General features: G+C 35.7%; 1 protein-coding gene across 5 annotated transcripts in view; it reads right to left on the reverse strand.

The window, feature by feature from the left end:
• Positions 1-15,735, reverse strand: part of STYX (serine/threonine/tyrosine interacting protein) — a 40,172-nt gene extending 24,437 nt beyond the window's left edge. For all 5 annotated transcript variants that reach the window (XR_009518341.1, XR_009518342.1, XR_009518340.1 and 2 more), the window contains exons 1-8: positions 15,368-15,735; positions 9,968-10,000; positions 8,316-8,369; positions 4,896-4,993; positions 1,799-1,859; positions 1,357-1,393; positions 888-927; positions 745-795 (exon numbers count right to left, since the gene is read on the reverse strand). Coding sequence is in view for 1 of the 5 variants with exons in the window: in XM_060004552.1 (XP_059860535.1) it covers positions 745-795; positions 888-927; positions 1,357-1,393; positions 1,799-1,859; positions 4,896-4,993; positions 8,316-8,369; positions 9,968-10,000; positions 15,368-15,424 (431 nt within the window). In the remaining 4 variants the exon portion in view is untranslated. The remainder of the gene's footprint in view (positions 1-744; positions 796-887; positions 928-1,356; positions 1,394-1,798; positions 1,860-4,895; positions 4,994-8,315; positions 8,370-9,967; positions 10,001-15,367) is intronic.

Here is a 15,735-nt window from a genome sequence, read left to right on the forward strand (position 1 = left end):
GCTTGGATTAGGGAAATTAAATAATGATAAAGAGAAAGAGACAGATTCAAGGAATATTTTAGGACAAAAAACAGACAGGATTTGGTAAAGGATCAGTTTCGGACATGGGGAGTGAAGAGAAGGAGGTATCAATGATTACAACAGATTTCTAACTTGTACAAGACACACTAAGAAAGAAAATACTGTACATTGGCCAGTTTTCTTGGTTTGTTTTAGGGTGAAAAGTTCATCAGCCTGTCTCTCTCTCTCTCTCTCTCTTTTGTCTATGCAATATGCTTGGAACAGATGATTTTGGATAAGACAAACAATGAGTTGTGAACAGACACTAAAACAATTCTTAGGTAATTTTTCATCCAACTACTGTTAAAGGAAAACATAATAAATTAATCTTAAAGAAGCAATTACATCTTTGTCTAAGAGTTTTTAAACTCAGATTAACCAATTCCCTAGTAGTAAGCAAGCAGTTTTCCATGGGTTATTCCAACTATAATTATCTTTGGTTAAAATAACAAAAGTTAGCACTAGCTCCATAAAATAACAAACATTAGCCTAAGTGGATCTATACAAGGTAGACAAGCTACAAGGATTAAGAGACTTAACCATGGGATAAAAGGGCCTGCCTAATCAAACATGACAAGATGACAAAATCAGGAGATTATTAACTTAAATCTCCTAAACCGTCTCCATTAAGCTTTATTTTAATGAGAATCTAAATTGTGGCTAAGTTTCAGAGTACTTTCTTACCTGTACTTCATTCCAAATGTTTCCATAATGTATGCAATAACAAAGGCAGCACTGAAGAGGGGGAAAAAATTTTTAGAAAAAAACAGAAAACACAACTCATTAATTAAATGCAAGAGAAAGAAAGATTATCTCTAACTTCATACCTCCTGGAGATCCCTGCATTCCCATGGACAAGAACTTTTCCTGAAAAACAAGAAATAGTTATTCTGATAGAAAGATACCTGATTCAGCAGCTAAAATATATTGAAACTATGTATCATACTACAATAAATCTTTTCTTAAACATTTTATGTATTTTATACATACAACTTGGATACTTATTAATTTTCAAATCCTTGAATTTATTTATATTAACTGTGTGGAGATTACAGTAGACTTTTAGGTTAAAGAGATTTAAAGCTGACCCAGAACATGAAAAATAGTTCTATAGAGATATTTAAGAAAGCCTATCCAAATGAAACAAGAAGTTAGGAAAATACAAATTTGGGAAGTCTATTATACATAAATGCAGAATATGAAAGTTGTAATTAAGACAAATACTAACTAAAAAATTAACTATCATAAATAATCTCCTAAAAATAAATGTAAGCTAAGTAAAGGAATATTATTTACCTCCACTTTGTAAGCTCCCATCAATAAATTCTTTAGTCTGAAGGCAAAAGACAATGTGTTATAATAAAACATGTGGAGTAACATAAGCATAAAATACATACATACAGTGAAACAAAATATACTGAAAGTAATTTCCTGATTATTTATATGAATAAAAATTACTTTATGTCAAAAATCTCCAAAATGCTACAAATACAACTATTACAAGTTTAAATATTAGTTTGAATTTAAGAAATCTGAAGTGTGATTTCTCAAATATTTGGAGATCATAAAAAGGTTTTAAAAATAATAAATATTTTAAAAAATATAATCCCACAATTTTCAGACATAACAAAGTAAAAGTAGTATAGGAGAAAATCATGTTTCATTAAGTTTTAGAACCACAATTAAGCAGGTCAAATCATAAATAAATTTTAAATGATATTAAAATATTGATACCTACCATGGGGAAAAAACGTATTATATTTTCAACTGGATTATCTGCAATATCCAAGACTAAATATCTGAAAATAGAATATTTTGTGATAAGCACATTTTCAGATAAAACTCTCTTCATATATAAAAAATATGAAAATTTCTTGGCAACCATGAAAATAATGCAAAACAACTTTCAAAGTATCATATTCCCAAGAACCGAGCCATAGATTTTATACTGCTTGAAGGCATAGATAGCATTTAAAGCCTTAAATAACACGTTAACATTTCTCTGATATCTTATTATTTAAAAAAATTTATCTGCTTAAAACAGAAAAATCACAAGTAGGAAGAAACCTTCCTCTAGATCAGAGTGGACCTGGAAAATAAAGACAAGAATTGCCTGTTTTCCTTATTGTTATTCTTCTATTTCTACCAACTTCCCTAGGACTAAAAGACTTTTCTCTGGATGGCCCTGCCACCTTTCCTCACAACCCTAGAGAGGACAATTCAGAGGAAGCCCACAGTCTGAGAGAGAAGAAACTAACCAAAACAGAAGGCAGCAGTCTGACAGAGCCGTGAGTCAAACATTCATTGTTTGAACTAACCTTCAGTAGAGCAACAAGCAACAAAAGACCACCTGTCCTGGAATTTTACACCTTCAAAAACATTTAAAATAAGTCATTTTAATATACTAGCCTTAATTTGTGAAAAACTTCTATTTCTGGAAATTCCCTGGCGGTTCAGTGGTTAGGACTTGGTGCTTTCACTGCTGGGACCCTGGGTTCGAACCCTGGTTAGGAAACTAAGATCCCGCAAGCCGCGTGGTATGGCCAAAAATAAAAAATAAAAACTTCCATTTCTAACCTATCCAACACCACCTGTTTATTAACACAACTTAGTTAAGTAATTAAGTTCTAAAATTTAAAGTCAATATTGCTTTAATGATCATTTTGGTGGCAGCAACTTCAATAAATTCAGGGCTTATCACACAGAAGCTGTATCCAGGACATTTTGGCACTAAAAACAAAAATTCTATACAAACTAGAAAGCTATGTAGTATGGCATTTTAAAATATAACATTTTCATTTTCTTTAATATACACAAGTCTATATGTGTGTATACATAATACACATATACAGTAGAAAAAGTTTAGAAGGAAATATACCAAAATGTTAAAGTTATGTTCCTCTGGGTTGTGTATTTATGGATGACTTTTAAAATATTTTTCTTGGTGTCATTCTGTATTTTCCAACATATCTACAAAGAACAAGTATTTCTTTTGCAATTAGAAAAAGTTAGATCTATTTTATTTTAGATTACAGATATTCCCTTTTTAAAACTAGTTTTGTTTTTTTTTTGTTTTTTTTGCGGTACGCGGGTCTCTCACTGTTGTGGCCTCTCCCATTGTGGAGCGCAGGCTCAGCAGCCATGGCTCACGGACCCAGCCGCTCCGCAGCATGTGGGATCCTCCCGGACCGGGGCACGAACCCATGTCCCCTGCATCGGCAGGCGGACTCTCAACCACTGCGCCACCAGGGAAGTCCCTAAAACTAGTTTTTATTAACTGAAAAATGTGTACACACAATAAAAAATTCTAACGGTATAAAGACATCTGCAATGAAATCTAATGTCTCTCTACCATCCCAGACCCTAAATTTCCCTTCTCAGAAGTAACTACTATCAAGTTTCTAGTCTGTCAGTCCAGAAATTTTCTATGCATATACAAGAATATATGCCTAATGTACTGCATATATTTTTAAACACATGGCTCTGCACCTTGCTGTTTTCATTTAATAAATCTTGAAGATTAGTCCATATCAGCACACATAGAAATACTTCATTCTTTTTCATGGTTACAGTATTCTACTGTGTATTCACACAGTATATTTTATAGTCTCTTATACTGATGGACATTCAGGTTGCTTTCATTTTTACAAACAATAAAGCAGAACATTAAAACAGTTTTAACATATATGCTTTTATACAAATATTTCTAGAATGATATCAAAAAAAAAAGAGTTAATAGTAGCTGCCTCCTAGCTAGAGATAGACTAGGTAGCTGGGTTTAGGGGAGGAAAGAGACATTTTCCTTATATACCTTTTTGACCCTTTGGCCTTTGTATCATGTGTAATATATGCTTTATTTTTTTAAATGAAGCTAAAACAAAGAACATTAAAAACCATCAGATGCTCAACCTCATCATTTTAAGATAAATGAGAAAGGCAAATTAAAACTACAACAAGACACCTTTTTTACTCTAGGAGATTGGGAAAAATTTTAAATGCTTTATAATTTTGTTGTAGAGAGATACCAAGGAAAGAGTACCTCTCATTTACTTCACAGTGGGAATGTAAACTGATACAACTCACTGGAGGGCAATTTGTAACATCTATTAAAATTTAAATGCTCACGTTCTTTAATCCAGCAATTCCACCTCTACAAATTTATCCTATTGATGTATTCACATATGAATTAAATGATATATACAGGGATACTCACTACATTAGCAAAAGTCTGGAAACAATCTAAATGTCCAACAAGAGGAGATGGGTTGAATAAATTTTAGTACAGTAATACAATGGATTACTGTGCAACTTAAAAAGAATAATGCGGGAGTTCCCTGGTAGCCTTGTGGTTAGGATTCTGGGCTTTCACTGGTTGGGGAACTGAGATCCCGCAAGCTGTACAGTGTGGAGGGAAAAAAAAAAGAAGAATGCAGCTAAGAAATAGTATGAAGCCATCTCCAAAATACATAATTTTTAAAAAAGGCTAACTTGATCTGTAAGAATATGTTTATATATGTAACATACCTCTGGAAACGTACTCAAAAACAACGGATACCTGCAGGGAGGAGAATTGAGTATCTAGGGGACAGGAATAGGGAAACCTACTTTTCAGTATACATGTTTTTGAACATTTAGAATTCCACATTCTGTGCATGAATTACTTTTTAAAAATATTTTAAAGGAAGTTTATTCTTTAAATGATGTACTGTATGACCCATCTTTATAAAACATATATATACAGGAGAAAAATCCGATATAATAAAATCAACTTGAAATAAAAACATTACATGTTTGCTACCCTTAACATTTTTATAAATTATAGCAACAACTCTTACCTAAATAATTGTTGAAAGTTGGGTTTAATAAAGTTTGCTTCAATATTTTGTCTTATACATATTATATGAGTTATTCCGTGTTTCTGTAGTATAGGTAGCTATAAAAAAAGGGAGAGAAATAGTTTAAAATACAAAACATCATCTTATTGTAAAACAGATATTTGAAAATACACAGGACTCAACTTTAGAACTAATGTAGCCACATCTGAGCTTTAAGTACAGGGGATCAAAGCTAATTTCATAATAACATACCTGAAGTGATCAGCAAAATATTTCAATGATTCAAGGTTAATACACTACATGTCCTCAAAAGGCTAACAGGATTATTTTATATCTATAATTTCAGAGCTTGATATGACCTTAAAGATAATTTATTTGGGAAACAATACTATACCTTCATTATATACCTTATTGTACATTTTGACCTTTGTATCATGTGTAATATACTTTATTACTTATTTATAATTTACATTTATATACTCTTTATTATTTATTTATAATACTATGTAGTGGTTAAAAGCATGGGCTTTGGAGTCATGAGAGCCCAACTCTAGATCCTAGCTCTGCTAATGATCTGAGCACTGTGGCTCAATTTTCTCACACGAAAATAAGGAAAACCCTACCTATTCACTTGAGTGGTTGTGAGAATTATATAAGAAAATATGTTTGGCATACTGCCTGGGACACACAGCAAGGGTTTTCAGTAAATGGCAGTTACATATATTGACTACAATTTTTATTTTTTAGAGAGGACTACTATGACATAAACAGTTGTTCAACATCACTGATCTCTAGACTACTCCCTGCCTCTCCCAGTACACTTTTTCTACTATAAGCCAGAATTAAGTTATAAAATTCACAAAATCTAATTAACCTTTTAGGGTTTAAAAATTCTTCTAAAGTTAAAACTGGCAACTCCAAAGTATATTATATTCTGTGGTGCCTTTGGGCTCTACATTTAAAACAATTTAACAGGAGAACTCTAAGAACTATCAAATAATTTTTATTTGCAAGTGACTAGGTTTCAATGAAATTTACAGGTGACTTTTTTTTTTTTTTTTTTCCTGTACACGGGCCTCTCACTGTTGTGGCCTCTCCCGTTGCGGAGCATAGGCTCTGGACATGCAGGCTCAGCAGCCATGGCTCATGGGCCTTAGCCGCTCCGCGGCATGTGGGATCTTCCCGGACCGGGGCACGAACCCGTGTCCCCTGTATCGGCAGGCGGACTCTCAGCCACTGCGCCACCAGGGAAGCCCGAAAATGTGGTTTTTAAATGTTAATTTTTGCAGCTAGGTTTCCTATGTCTGGCATAGATTAGAGTTAAATTATCTTTGTATTTTCTGAGTATATCCTGAGACAGGGGAAAGGAGGTAAGCATTTGGTAGGATTAACAATGAATCAATGGTGACTCCCCTGGTGGTCCAATGGTTAAGACTTCACCTTCCGTTGCAGGGGGTGCAGGTTCAATCTCTGGTCGGGGAGCTAAGATCCCACATGCCTCGTGGCCAAAAAGCCAAAAAACATTAAAGAAGAAGTAACTGTACTGTAACAAATTCAATAAAAACTTAAAAAAAAATGGCCCACATTAAAAAAAAAATCTTAAAAAAAAAAATCAATGTTCTGTATTCACATTTACGGAAACTCCAAAGTAAATTCAATATTCATTCCTTTGTTTATGATTGATCTATGATATGTGAAGTTTTCATATCTATTCTATTAATGTGGGAAACTACAAGAAGACATATATAAAATTAGGGATAAAAACATGTTTTAACAAGCCTGGAAGGCACATTAGATTACTAAGTGAAAAACAAAACTTAAGATAGACCCCAAAAGTAATAGCACACAAAATAGTTTTTACTTTTCAACAGAATTTCATTTATACAAAGCAAATTATGACCTTATCTCATACCTAGAAACAACAGAAAAATTTTAGAAAAAGAAATGGTTCACTACTTACAAGGAGCCTAAATATGTCCCTTTTATTAAAACTGTATTTGAATGTAATAAAAGATAGGCTAAACTAAGTGAGTTTATTAGAACAGGAGTTTATTCCCTAAGGTTTCTTTATCTCCGTTATTCTTTTGTTACTTTTTTGGATGATGAAATGAAAAGAAATATGGGCTGTACTATAATGACTCATGGTGGGAAATAATCAAATTTTGCCATAGAAGCTTTTCTTCAGTCCAATGCGACTTATGGTGAAATTAGGGGGGAGAGATTTTGAGACGATAGATCTGTAAACAAACACTTATAAATTAATGTGAGAAAGAGTATAACAGGTATATTTATAAAGTGCAGTGAGAATACAAAAAGCAAATAGTCTAAAATCATCCTGAAGGCCAGTATTTGTGAATATTACATTATTTGGGCATAACTTTGTTTTTACAAAGTAAGTCACAGTTAATTCTATAGTTATCTACCATATTCTTTCCTTAGTATTTACTTACATAGATTTTTTTTAATCAACGTCCCATCTTTCCAACTTAGCTGTAAGCCATCAAAATGACTAGGGTTACTCTTAGATAGTCCTCAACAGTCAAAAAGCCTTCCAGTACCAAAAGAAATGACATTAACTTTAAAAAACTCCCAATCACCTAAAATTCGTAAATACATCAAATTATTTCATAAAAGCTTTAAATTCTACAGTTTTTATAAAACCTACTGCAGGTAAGTATCATATACAAGAACACTGACTTCTAAATAGGCAGGTTATTAGGGAAAACATTTGTGACACAATGTTTCACATTATAATTCAAAGAGAATTAGCACTGCCATAATTCATAGGGCTGAATCCTCTAGAAGTGACAATAACACTGTTACATATATTTGAATGAGATCTACCCTTTTAACTGTGTAACTGAAGAAATACATTTCAGGTTAACTATATAGGACATCTAGATATATAGTACAATACTTTACAACCTGGAACATCCAGACCTCTAAAGTCTGGAAGAACAGAAGATTTGAGTCACTTCAATTAAAATGTGTGGGTGTGTATGAGTGCATTCGTATACACTTGTGCACGCACACTCTCTTACCCTTTAACTAAAATGTTAAATAACCTTATTTTAGGATTTAATTGTATCTCATATTTTTCAGAAACTATGATTAGCAATTACAGATGTCTAGTATCTTAGAGGGTAAATAAATTATTAAAGGTCAGTTTTCAGTAAGTCTTTTAAATACATGGATTTCACGAGGAAAAAAAATACAAAAACTCATTTGTGATTTGTGGTTAAACATGAGAATCACTGGTCCAGTAAAATTTGGAAAGAACTAGGTGCTCCAGAGTGACAACTACTGTTAATATGCAATATCGGTGCACCCTTCCTCAAATAATACTCTTTCTACCAAAAAATTTTACTCCAAATAGTTGGTTAATAAGGTCTCTTGATGAATCTAATCTAAAGTTCTTACCTTGCTTTTCATGGCAGAAGAATATGGGCCTAAAAACAATCCAGGCAAAATTTCCTAGGAAAAAAAATTGAGCTATTTACCATCAGCAATTTAAATCTATACAAAATATGTACCATATAAGTGGATTAGCTGAGTGTTTTCATAGCTGTTATAATAATTTGCTAAAAAGCTTGTTATTTAGGGAGTATTTTCTAGCCACACTGAGCAAATGACTGGGAAGAGAAATGCAGATGTGCTTTACATAATCAAATGACATATTTAAAGTTGAAATGTAGTTCTGAAAAGTCAGATATTTGAACTTCCATAGAGCTTTTTTTGTTGCGGAGCACAGGCTCCGGACGCGCAGGCTCAGCGGCCATGGCTCACGGGCCCAGCCACTCCACGGCATGTGGGATCTTCCTGGACCGGGGCACGAACCCCTGTCCCCTGCATCAGCAGGCGGACTCTCAACCACTGCGCCACCAGGGAAGCCCTCCATTGTGCTTTTTATAAGCAGTTTGAGTAGAATTACTATATTGTATTGTTGTCTTTTAGATTACTAAAACACCCATAATTTTATTTCTATTCTCTATTATAGTTTAGAAATAAAATAGGTATAAAGAAAATCATCCCTTTGGAATTACACAAAACCTTATTCAGTCAAATCAAAAGTAGTACAAGATAAAACAATTACAACTTTTACCTATGTAAAGTATTTTTGCAAAGCTTAAAAAGAAAGACTATTGACAGTTTCAGCAATTTAAATAAGTAACTTCTGAATGGTGAATTAAAATTTATTCTATGTGAATTCAATATAGAAAGCTTTCAGTGTGAATTCTATGTGAATTCAATATAGAAAGTTTTTAGTATATAGAGTATATATCATACTCTATATACTAATATAATTTTGTAGTTCAGTTCTATGGGACATCAGAATTATTTGTGTATAGGTGTGATTTCTTCTAATAGCTTCTTGTGGACAGAAACTAAATTTTACTCATATTTGCATTCCCCATAGCACCAAGTAAAATGCCCCATGGGTAATCACATATTTTTAAAAAGTGAATTTTCACAAAAAGAGAAAGGAAACAGATTTTTAGAAGTCAAGGGATTCCTGAGAAGGGGAGACATTGCTTGATCTTGGGAGTAGCAAAGTTGAAATGCAAAACAAAAAAAGTACTGCTATGTGGGTTAGCTATCACTAATTCATTCATTCCATACTGTGAGTATTCAACTCAATCTTCTGGAGAACTTCACTATGAAAGTTGACTGGGAATCAGACACGAAGATGAGCAATTAGGCAAAAGGGTGATGTGCTTTACAGTCAACTCTCCTGAGTTTATCTAAGCTAGACAAACACAGAAAGTAAACTGCTTTCAGAAATAATACAAATATTGTACCCAATTTTTCAGATGAAGAAAGACAAAGTGACTCATTAAGTACAAACATATATTACTATGTCCATGGTTCTAATCTAAGAAAGAAATTTCATCTCCCATCTTTTTAAGAGGCACGATCAACTTTAAATATGTTAATATTTAAAATACTCAGTGATGAACCTACAGATCATGAGTCAACAGGACTCAAATCCTTTGTGAAATTAGGTTAAATTATTTAACAATGATAGTAACAGTAACACGGGCTGGCTGGAATAAATGAGAAGGTTGTCATACCTGCATCTCTCGTCTCATAGGGTAGGTCCACTCCTTAAAAATGGAAGGAAAACAAAAGAAAAGTAAATAACATTATGAAAAAGTCACCCAATTAAAGGTTAAAGATGTGATATACAAGTGTATGGATTTTTTAAAAATACATTATACTTATAGAATGTTCTATAAAAACAGCTGATTCAATTGGCTTCACAAGCACCTAAAAATTTAAGTGACAAGAAACAACGATTAAGGTAATTCTTTAAATAACTGGGCTTCCAAAATTATGATTATGTTACTTTATAATGGATGGAATAGTTCAATAATTATAAGGATAAGTATTCCAGAAGTTTCTCTCAAAAATGATCCTCTAAATCAGAGATGTCAAATATACTTTTTGTCATTCGTGCCAACTCTAATCAACTGGCAGTAGATAGCTAAAACCCTGTGTGGAGAAAGACTCAAGGAAGGAAAGAGTGCTGTGGTCATTGAGCAATATCTGCAATGATGAAAGAAGAACAGAATGTGATAAGTATTTATTTGCCATTCCTGATCTAAACTGCCAGATGCTCATCAAACAGCCTTTCCCATATCTCACTTGGGCTTAAGATTCTGTCTAGTTCAAGTTCCTTTACAGATACACTTCACCAAAGTACAGAGTTCATTCTTGGAATGCAGACCAAGATAAAGAAGTTGGAAAATAATGCAAAATGGCAAAAGACAGAAAATATTTTAAAAGAAAAAGAAAAAAGCAATACAGTGAATTGAAATGAAGAATCAAATATAGTACAGATAGTCCTCATTTGTAAATGGACTACATTCCAAAAGTTTCTAGCTTGGTTGCTTAAAACTCAGAATTATAAACAGTAATTAGGTTTCTAAAGTTAAAACTGCAAAAAGTTTTAAAAAAAAACTTTCTATTTTGAAATAATTTTAGAATTACAGAAAAGTTGAAAAAATAGTACAAGGAATTCCCTTTACCCTCCATCCAGATTCCCCAAGTCAGAAAAGTATCTTTAACATCTAAGGTAGAAATGTATCTCTGTAATGGAAAGAGAGAATAGTACTCCTACAAAGACAGCATTTTTTTTAAAATAGAGAAACAAAATACATTTTTCATTTTTAATCTTGAAAAATGGTCTCGGCAATGTAGTAGAAGCAGACTATAAAGCCTGAGAAACCATCTATGAAATGACTGTTAAAAAAAATATAATATATATATATATTATATTTTTGTGTGTGTGTGGTACACGGGCCTCTCACTGTTGCGGCCTCTCCCGCTGTGGAGCACAGGCTCCGGACGCACAGGCTCAGCGGCCATGGCTCACGGGCCCAGCCGCTCCGCGGCATGTGGGATCCTCCCGGACCAGGGCACGAACCCGTGTCCCCTGCATCGGCAGGCAGACTCTCAACCACTGTGCCACCAGGGAAGCCCTGTTAAAATATATTTTTAAAGGTATCTTTAAATGCATAGCTGAACTAAGAAGTGAGGGAAATCCCCAGAGAGACACACACTCATAAACACAAGAAAGCACAAAACCAGCAAGGGTAGTAAGCACTGAAACACAGCATACTGAGAAGATCTGCTAGTCTTTTCATGGCCTTATATTTCTTTCTGTTCTTTTAAAATGTAGGTATAAAAGAACTTATAATGAGGTGCTAAAATGCCCAAATCTGAATGTAGAGCTCAATCAATTTTTACAAACATACATACCCATATGATCACCACTCAGATGAAGATTTCCATCATCCCAGAAAGTTCCCTCATTCTTCTTCTCAGTCAATATCTCCTGTTTTCAGAGGTGACCACTGACTTCCATCACTATAGATTTTAGTTTTGTCTGTTCTGGAACTTCATGTAAATGGAATCATACAGCAGTACTATTTTATGTCTGGTTTATCTCACTCAACTTAATGTCTGTGAGATTCATCCATGTTGTTGTGTATGTCAGTAGTTTGTTCCTTTTCACTGCTGTGCAGTATACTATTGTATAAATATTCCACAATTTACTCATTCTCCTGTTGGTGGAGATTTAAGTAGCTTCCAGGTTTTGGCAATTATGAATAAAGGTGCAATGAAAACTCTTTTATATGCTCTTTGGTGGACATATGCATTTATTGCTCTTGGATATATAAGTGGCAATGGAATGACTAAATCACAGAGTAGGCCTATATTTGGCTTTACTAGACACTGTCAAAAGTTTTAGAAGAGCAATTTACACTCCCACCAGGAATGTATGGGAGTTCTAGTTGTTCCACATCCTCATGATGGACGTAATTTTAAATGGCACGGCACATGAGACAAAGCCTAGGACCTGCTCAAAGTCAGATCATGACCAAAAAGCTGGGACCCCCAAAGGGCAACACCCTAAGTGAAAGATAAAGTGGTGGGAGTGGGGCCTCACTTCATCCCCATAAAAATGAGTACTCTTGCCTTTCCTAGCTTTGGTTCTGAGTAGGTGGTGGTGGTGGTAGTAGCGGGGTGGGGTCTTCCTAACCAATCTGGTCTTCACTAAGGTTTGGCATTAGAATGCAATTATCTTTGTGAGGCCAAATGAAAATTTAATGTCAAGTGGCCTTGGGTAAAAAGTGTCCATGGGTTCCTGGGAGAAGCAAATGCATTTTCTCTCTGAAGGAACACACCTTAAACCTAGATCAGAAATAATTCAAACAGATAGGTTCCAATGAACTCGCAATATAAAATTCATTTAAAAAAAAAAGAGGAAATGAATAACCATGAAAAGCGATACAACTGAATCACAGCCACAAAGATGGCAGATATTAATTACAAAATAGCTAGCTAGTGGGAAGCAGATGCACAGCACAGGGAGATCAGCTCGGTACTTTGTGACCACCTAGAGGAGTGGGATAGGGAGGGTGGGAGGGAGATGCAAGAGGGAGGAGATATGCGGATATATGTATATGTATAGCTGATTCACTTTGTTATAAAGCAGAAACTAACACACCATTGTAAAGCAATTATACTCCAATAAAGATGTTTAAAAAAGAAAACAATGGGAAATCACAGCAGTTTTAAAGGAATGATGATCTTTTTGGAAACTCATCTAAACACAGCTAAATTTCTGCTAACAACTATCCTGTAAAGAGTGCTCTAACCAGTATTTCACGCAACTTGGAAGTAATATTTTTATAGAAGTGACAGGATCATCAAGCTACCATAGCCTGATCACAACAATCATTAAGAGCCTTCACTGAAATCTCTGTACTTGAATTTTTTTTTACTTAAGCGAGATTTGGATTGTGATTGGTAGTGCTTTCTACGTGGAGGAACTATGCTGGCTGGTCACCATAACCATGAAAAACTGTTTGCCATTTTATGTATCTCACTGGAAATTAGAAAATTACATTGTTTTATTAGTCAGTTTTTCATGAGTAACTATATGCCCTATTTAATGGTTATTTACAGTTTTGTCTGTCCAGAAAGCATCCTCCATCTTTTATGAAATGCTCCTATGGTTTTGGTGGGAGGGCTACTAATGATAAGCTTCACTCCCCTAGCCCAGAGTGAGTATCTGACCTAGACTGGACCCCTCACTGTATTCACCCCTTCCTGGCTCTCTTGACTGATCCAAAGGATGGGCATATGACCTAAATTGGGCCAATCTTCTAGATTTTAAACACTGAAGCTTAGAGAAAGGCACTTTTGTTCCTCAGTGTGTATGCTGTAAGCATATGACCCTCGAGCAACTGATGGCCAAACTCCATACCTGTGCAGAAGCCCAAGAAAAAGAACAGACACTGACAGAAAGTAGATACAAGCACTAATGAAAGGCAGAGGCAGCTCTGATGCATTATAATACTATCTAGTCAAGTCCCTGAGACCAGCTGCACTCCAAACTTTCTGGATTTAGTTACTTCTTTTCTTTTTTGCTTAAGCTCCTCTGGTTTTTGTCACTTGTAACCGAGAAATAACAAACATCCAGTGCTATGAAATAAGGAATGAACTGGCTTTCAGCAGATAATATCATTATGTACTAGGTTTAAGCATTACTTCTGTCCGACACAGAAAAGAAGCTATATTCCTCGTAAGATTTTATAATCTTTGCAAAGATAAGATATATTATTTACACAATAAAAGATTAAATACAAAGTCTGTAAACATTTTAAACTAGAACTATTAAGATTAGAACAGGGAAGAATTGAGGTGTAGTAAAAAGGACAATGAATTAAGAATGAGGAGACCAAGGTCCTCACTTGTGTCTTGTGCTAGGCATATCATTTATTCTTAGTAAGCTACAATTTCTTCACTTTAAAAGTAGGAATGCTCTACATTATTTCTAAGGTTGCTTCCAGTGATGAAATTTCTGAATCATTTTGAGGATATAAAAGCATACTCCTCATTCACATTATTCCATATGAAACAAAGAAAAAAGTGTAAATTCATTTTTAACCTAACCTAAATTCTACTTTTTTTTCCTACTTAAGAGTCTACTCTTAAAACATGAAATTCTCAAGGATTATTATCACAAGCAAAAAATCCGCCCCCAATAAAAAACGTGAACCACAAATGAAGACATTCAATAGAATGAATATTTGGTATAAACTGAATGATCTCTTAAAAATAGAGATTTTAGATTTCTTTCTTTCTCGATCCTACTAAAGCATATCTGAATATCATTGTTCTAATTGAGTCTTCAAAAAATTCTAATTTAGTATTCTGCAATACCATAAAGTATTCCAAACTAGGAATAGATGGGAAAAAACTCAGTACAAACGTTAGGGAAGGAAGAAGTAAGGTGGGGTAAAAAGAACCCCAAATTAGAAATCAGGAGAACAAGTTATAAAGAATTTTATTCCCCATATTAACTTCTCTCCAAAGGGCAAGGTTTTGGATTGAAGTTTTCAGATTCGAACGAGCTAGCTTTGTGACATTTACTCTGCTGGTCACGGCTTGCCTCAAAAACACCAAAAACCAAAACAAACCAAAACAGACCAACTACTTCGGGGAAACTTTTTGAAGGCACACTTAGCAAGTTCAGGGCCCACGTCTATTCCACACGTGGGGCCGTGTGTCCCACAAGTGAATCGACGACACCAAAGATTACCCCTCAAAAGATTAAAAACATTACCCTCGCATTGTTTTGGCAATAAAAGGGGAACCTTACTCCAAGTAAGGCCTCGACGCCAAACCTGGGGTAAAGGGCTGTTTTGCTCATCTCATTGAATTCAGTTGACCAGACCCGGCTCCGGCGCCGGAGACTCAGGAGGAGAAGAGGAACTCAGTGACCGGGGTCTGGGCTGACAGCCCCGGAGTGCGAGGCTCCGCCCCTGGGTCCTGGGACGCCCTCAAGAGGCAACAGGACTCCGGGGAGCCGGAGGCTTCGACGGTTGGGGCCTGGGGTCGCCCCTCGGCTGAGGAGCCACAGGGGGAGGCCTTTGCGTGGCAGTCACTGACAGACTCACCTCGGCGTCTTCTTTGCACTGTGGGAGCGAGGGGAACTCCAGCTTCACGTCCTCCATGGTCCCGGCCCGCGGGCTTGTGGGTGGGGTGGGGTGGGAGTGGGAGTTGCCCGCCGGCCCGACACTCGGGCTGGCAGTGGCGGTGAAAGGGAGGGAGGGTAGAGCGGAGGACTGACGGGGAGGCAGCGGGCTTACAACTAACACACGCAGACTAAAGGGTCCCAGCGACTCCGGCGGCGGCGGTGGCGGCGACGACAGCCGGGAAAAGGAGGGCTGGGCGGCTCGTGCCCGGCCGCCATGCTGCCGCCGCCTCCCCCCCCCCGCCGAGTCTCCGCGCCCCTAAGGCCGCCCAGGCTCCCGCACCAACACGA

The sequence above is a fragment of the Delphinus delphis genome, chromosome 2 (assembly GCF_949987515.2).
Source record: "Delphinus delphis chromosome 2, mDelDel1.2, whole genome shotgun sequence".
In the NCBI taxonomy this organism is placed as follows: Eukaryota; Metazoa; Chordata; class Mammalia; order Artiodactyla; family Delphinidae; genus Delphinus; species Delphinus delphis.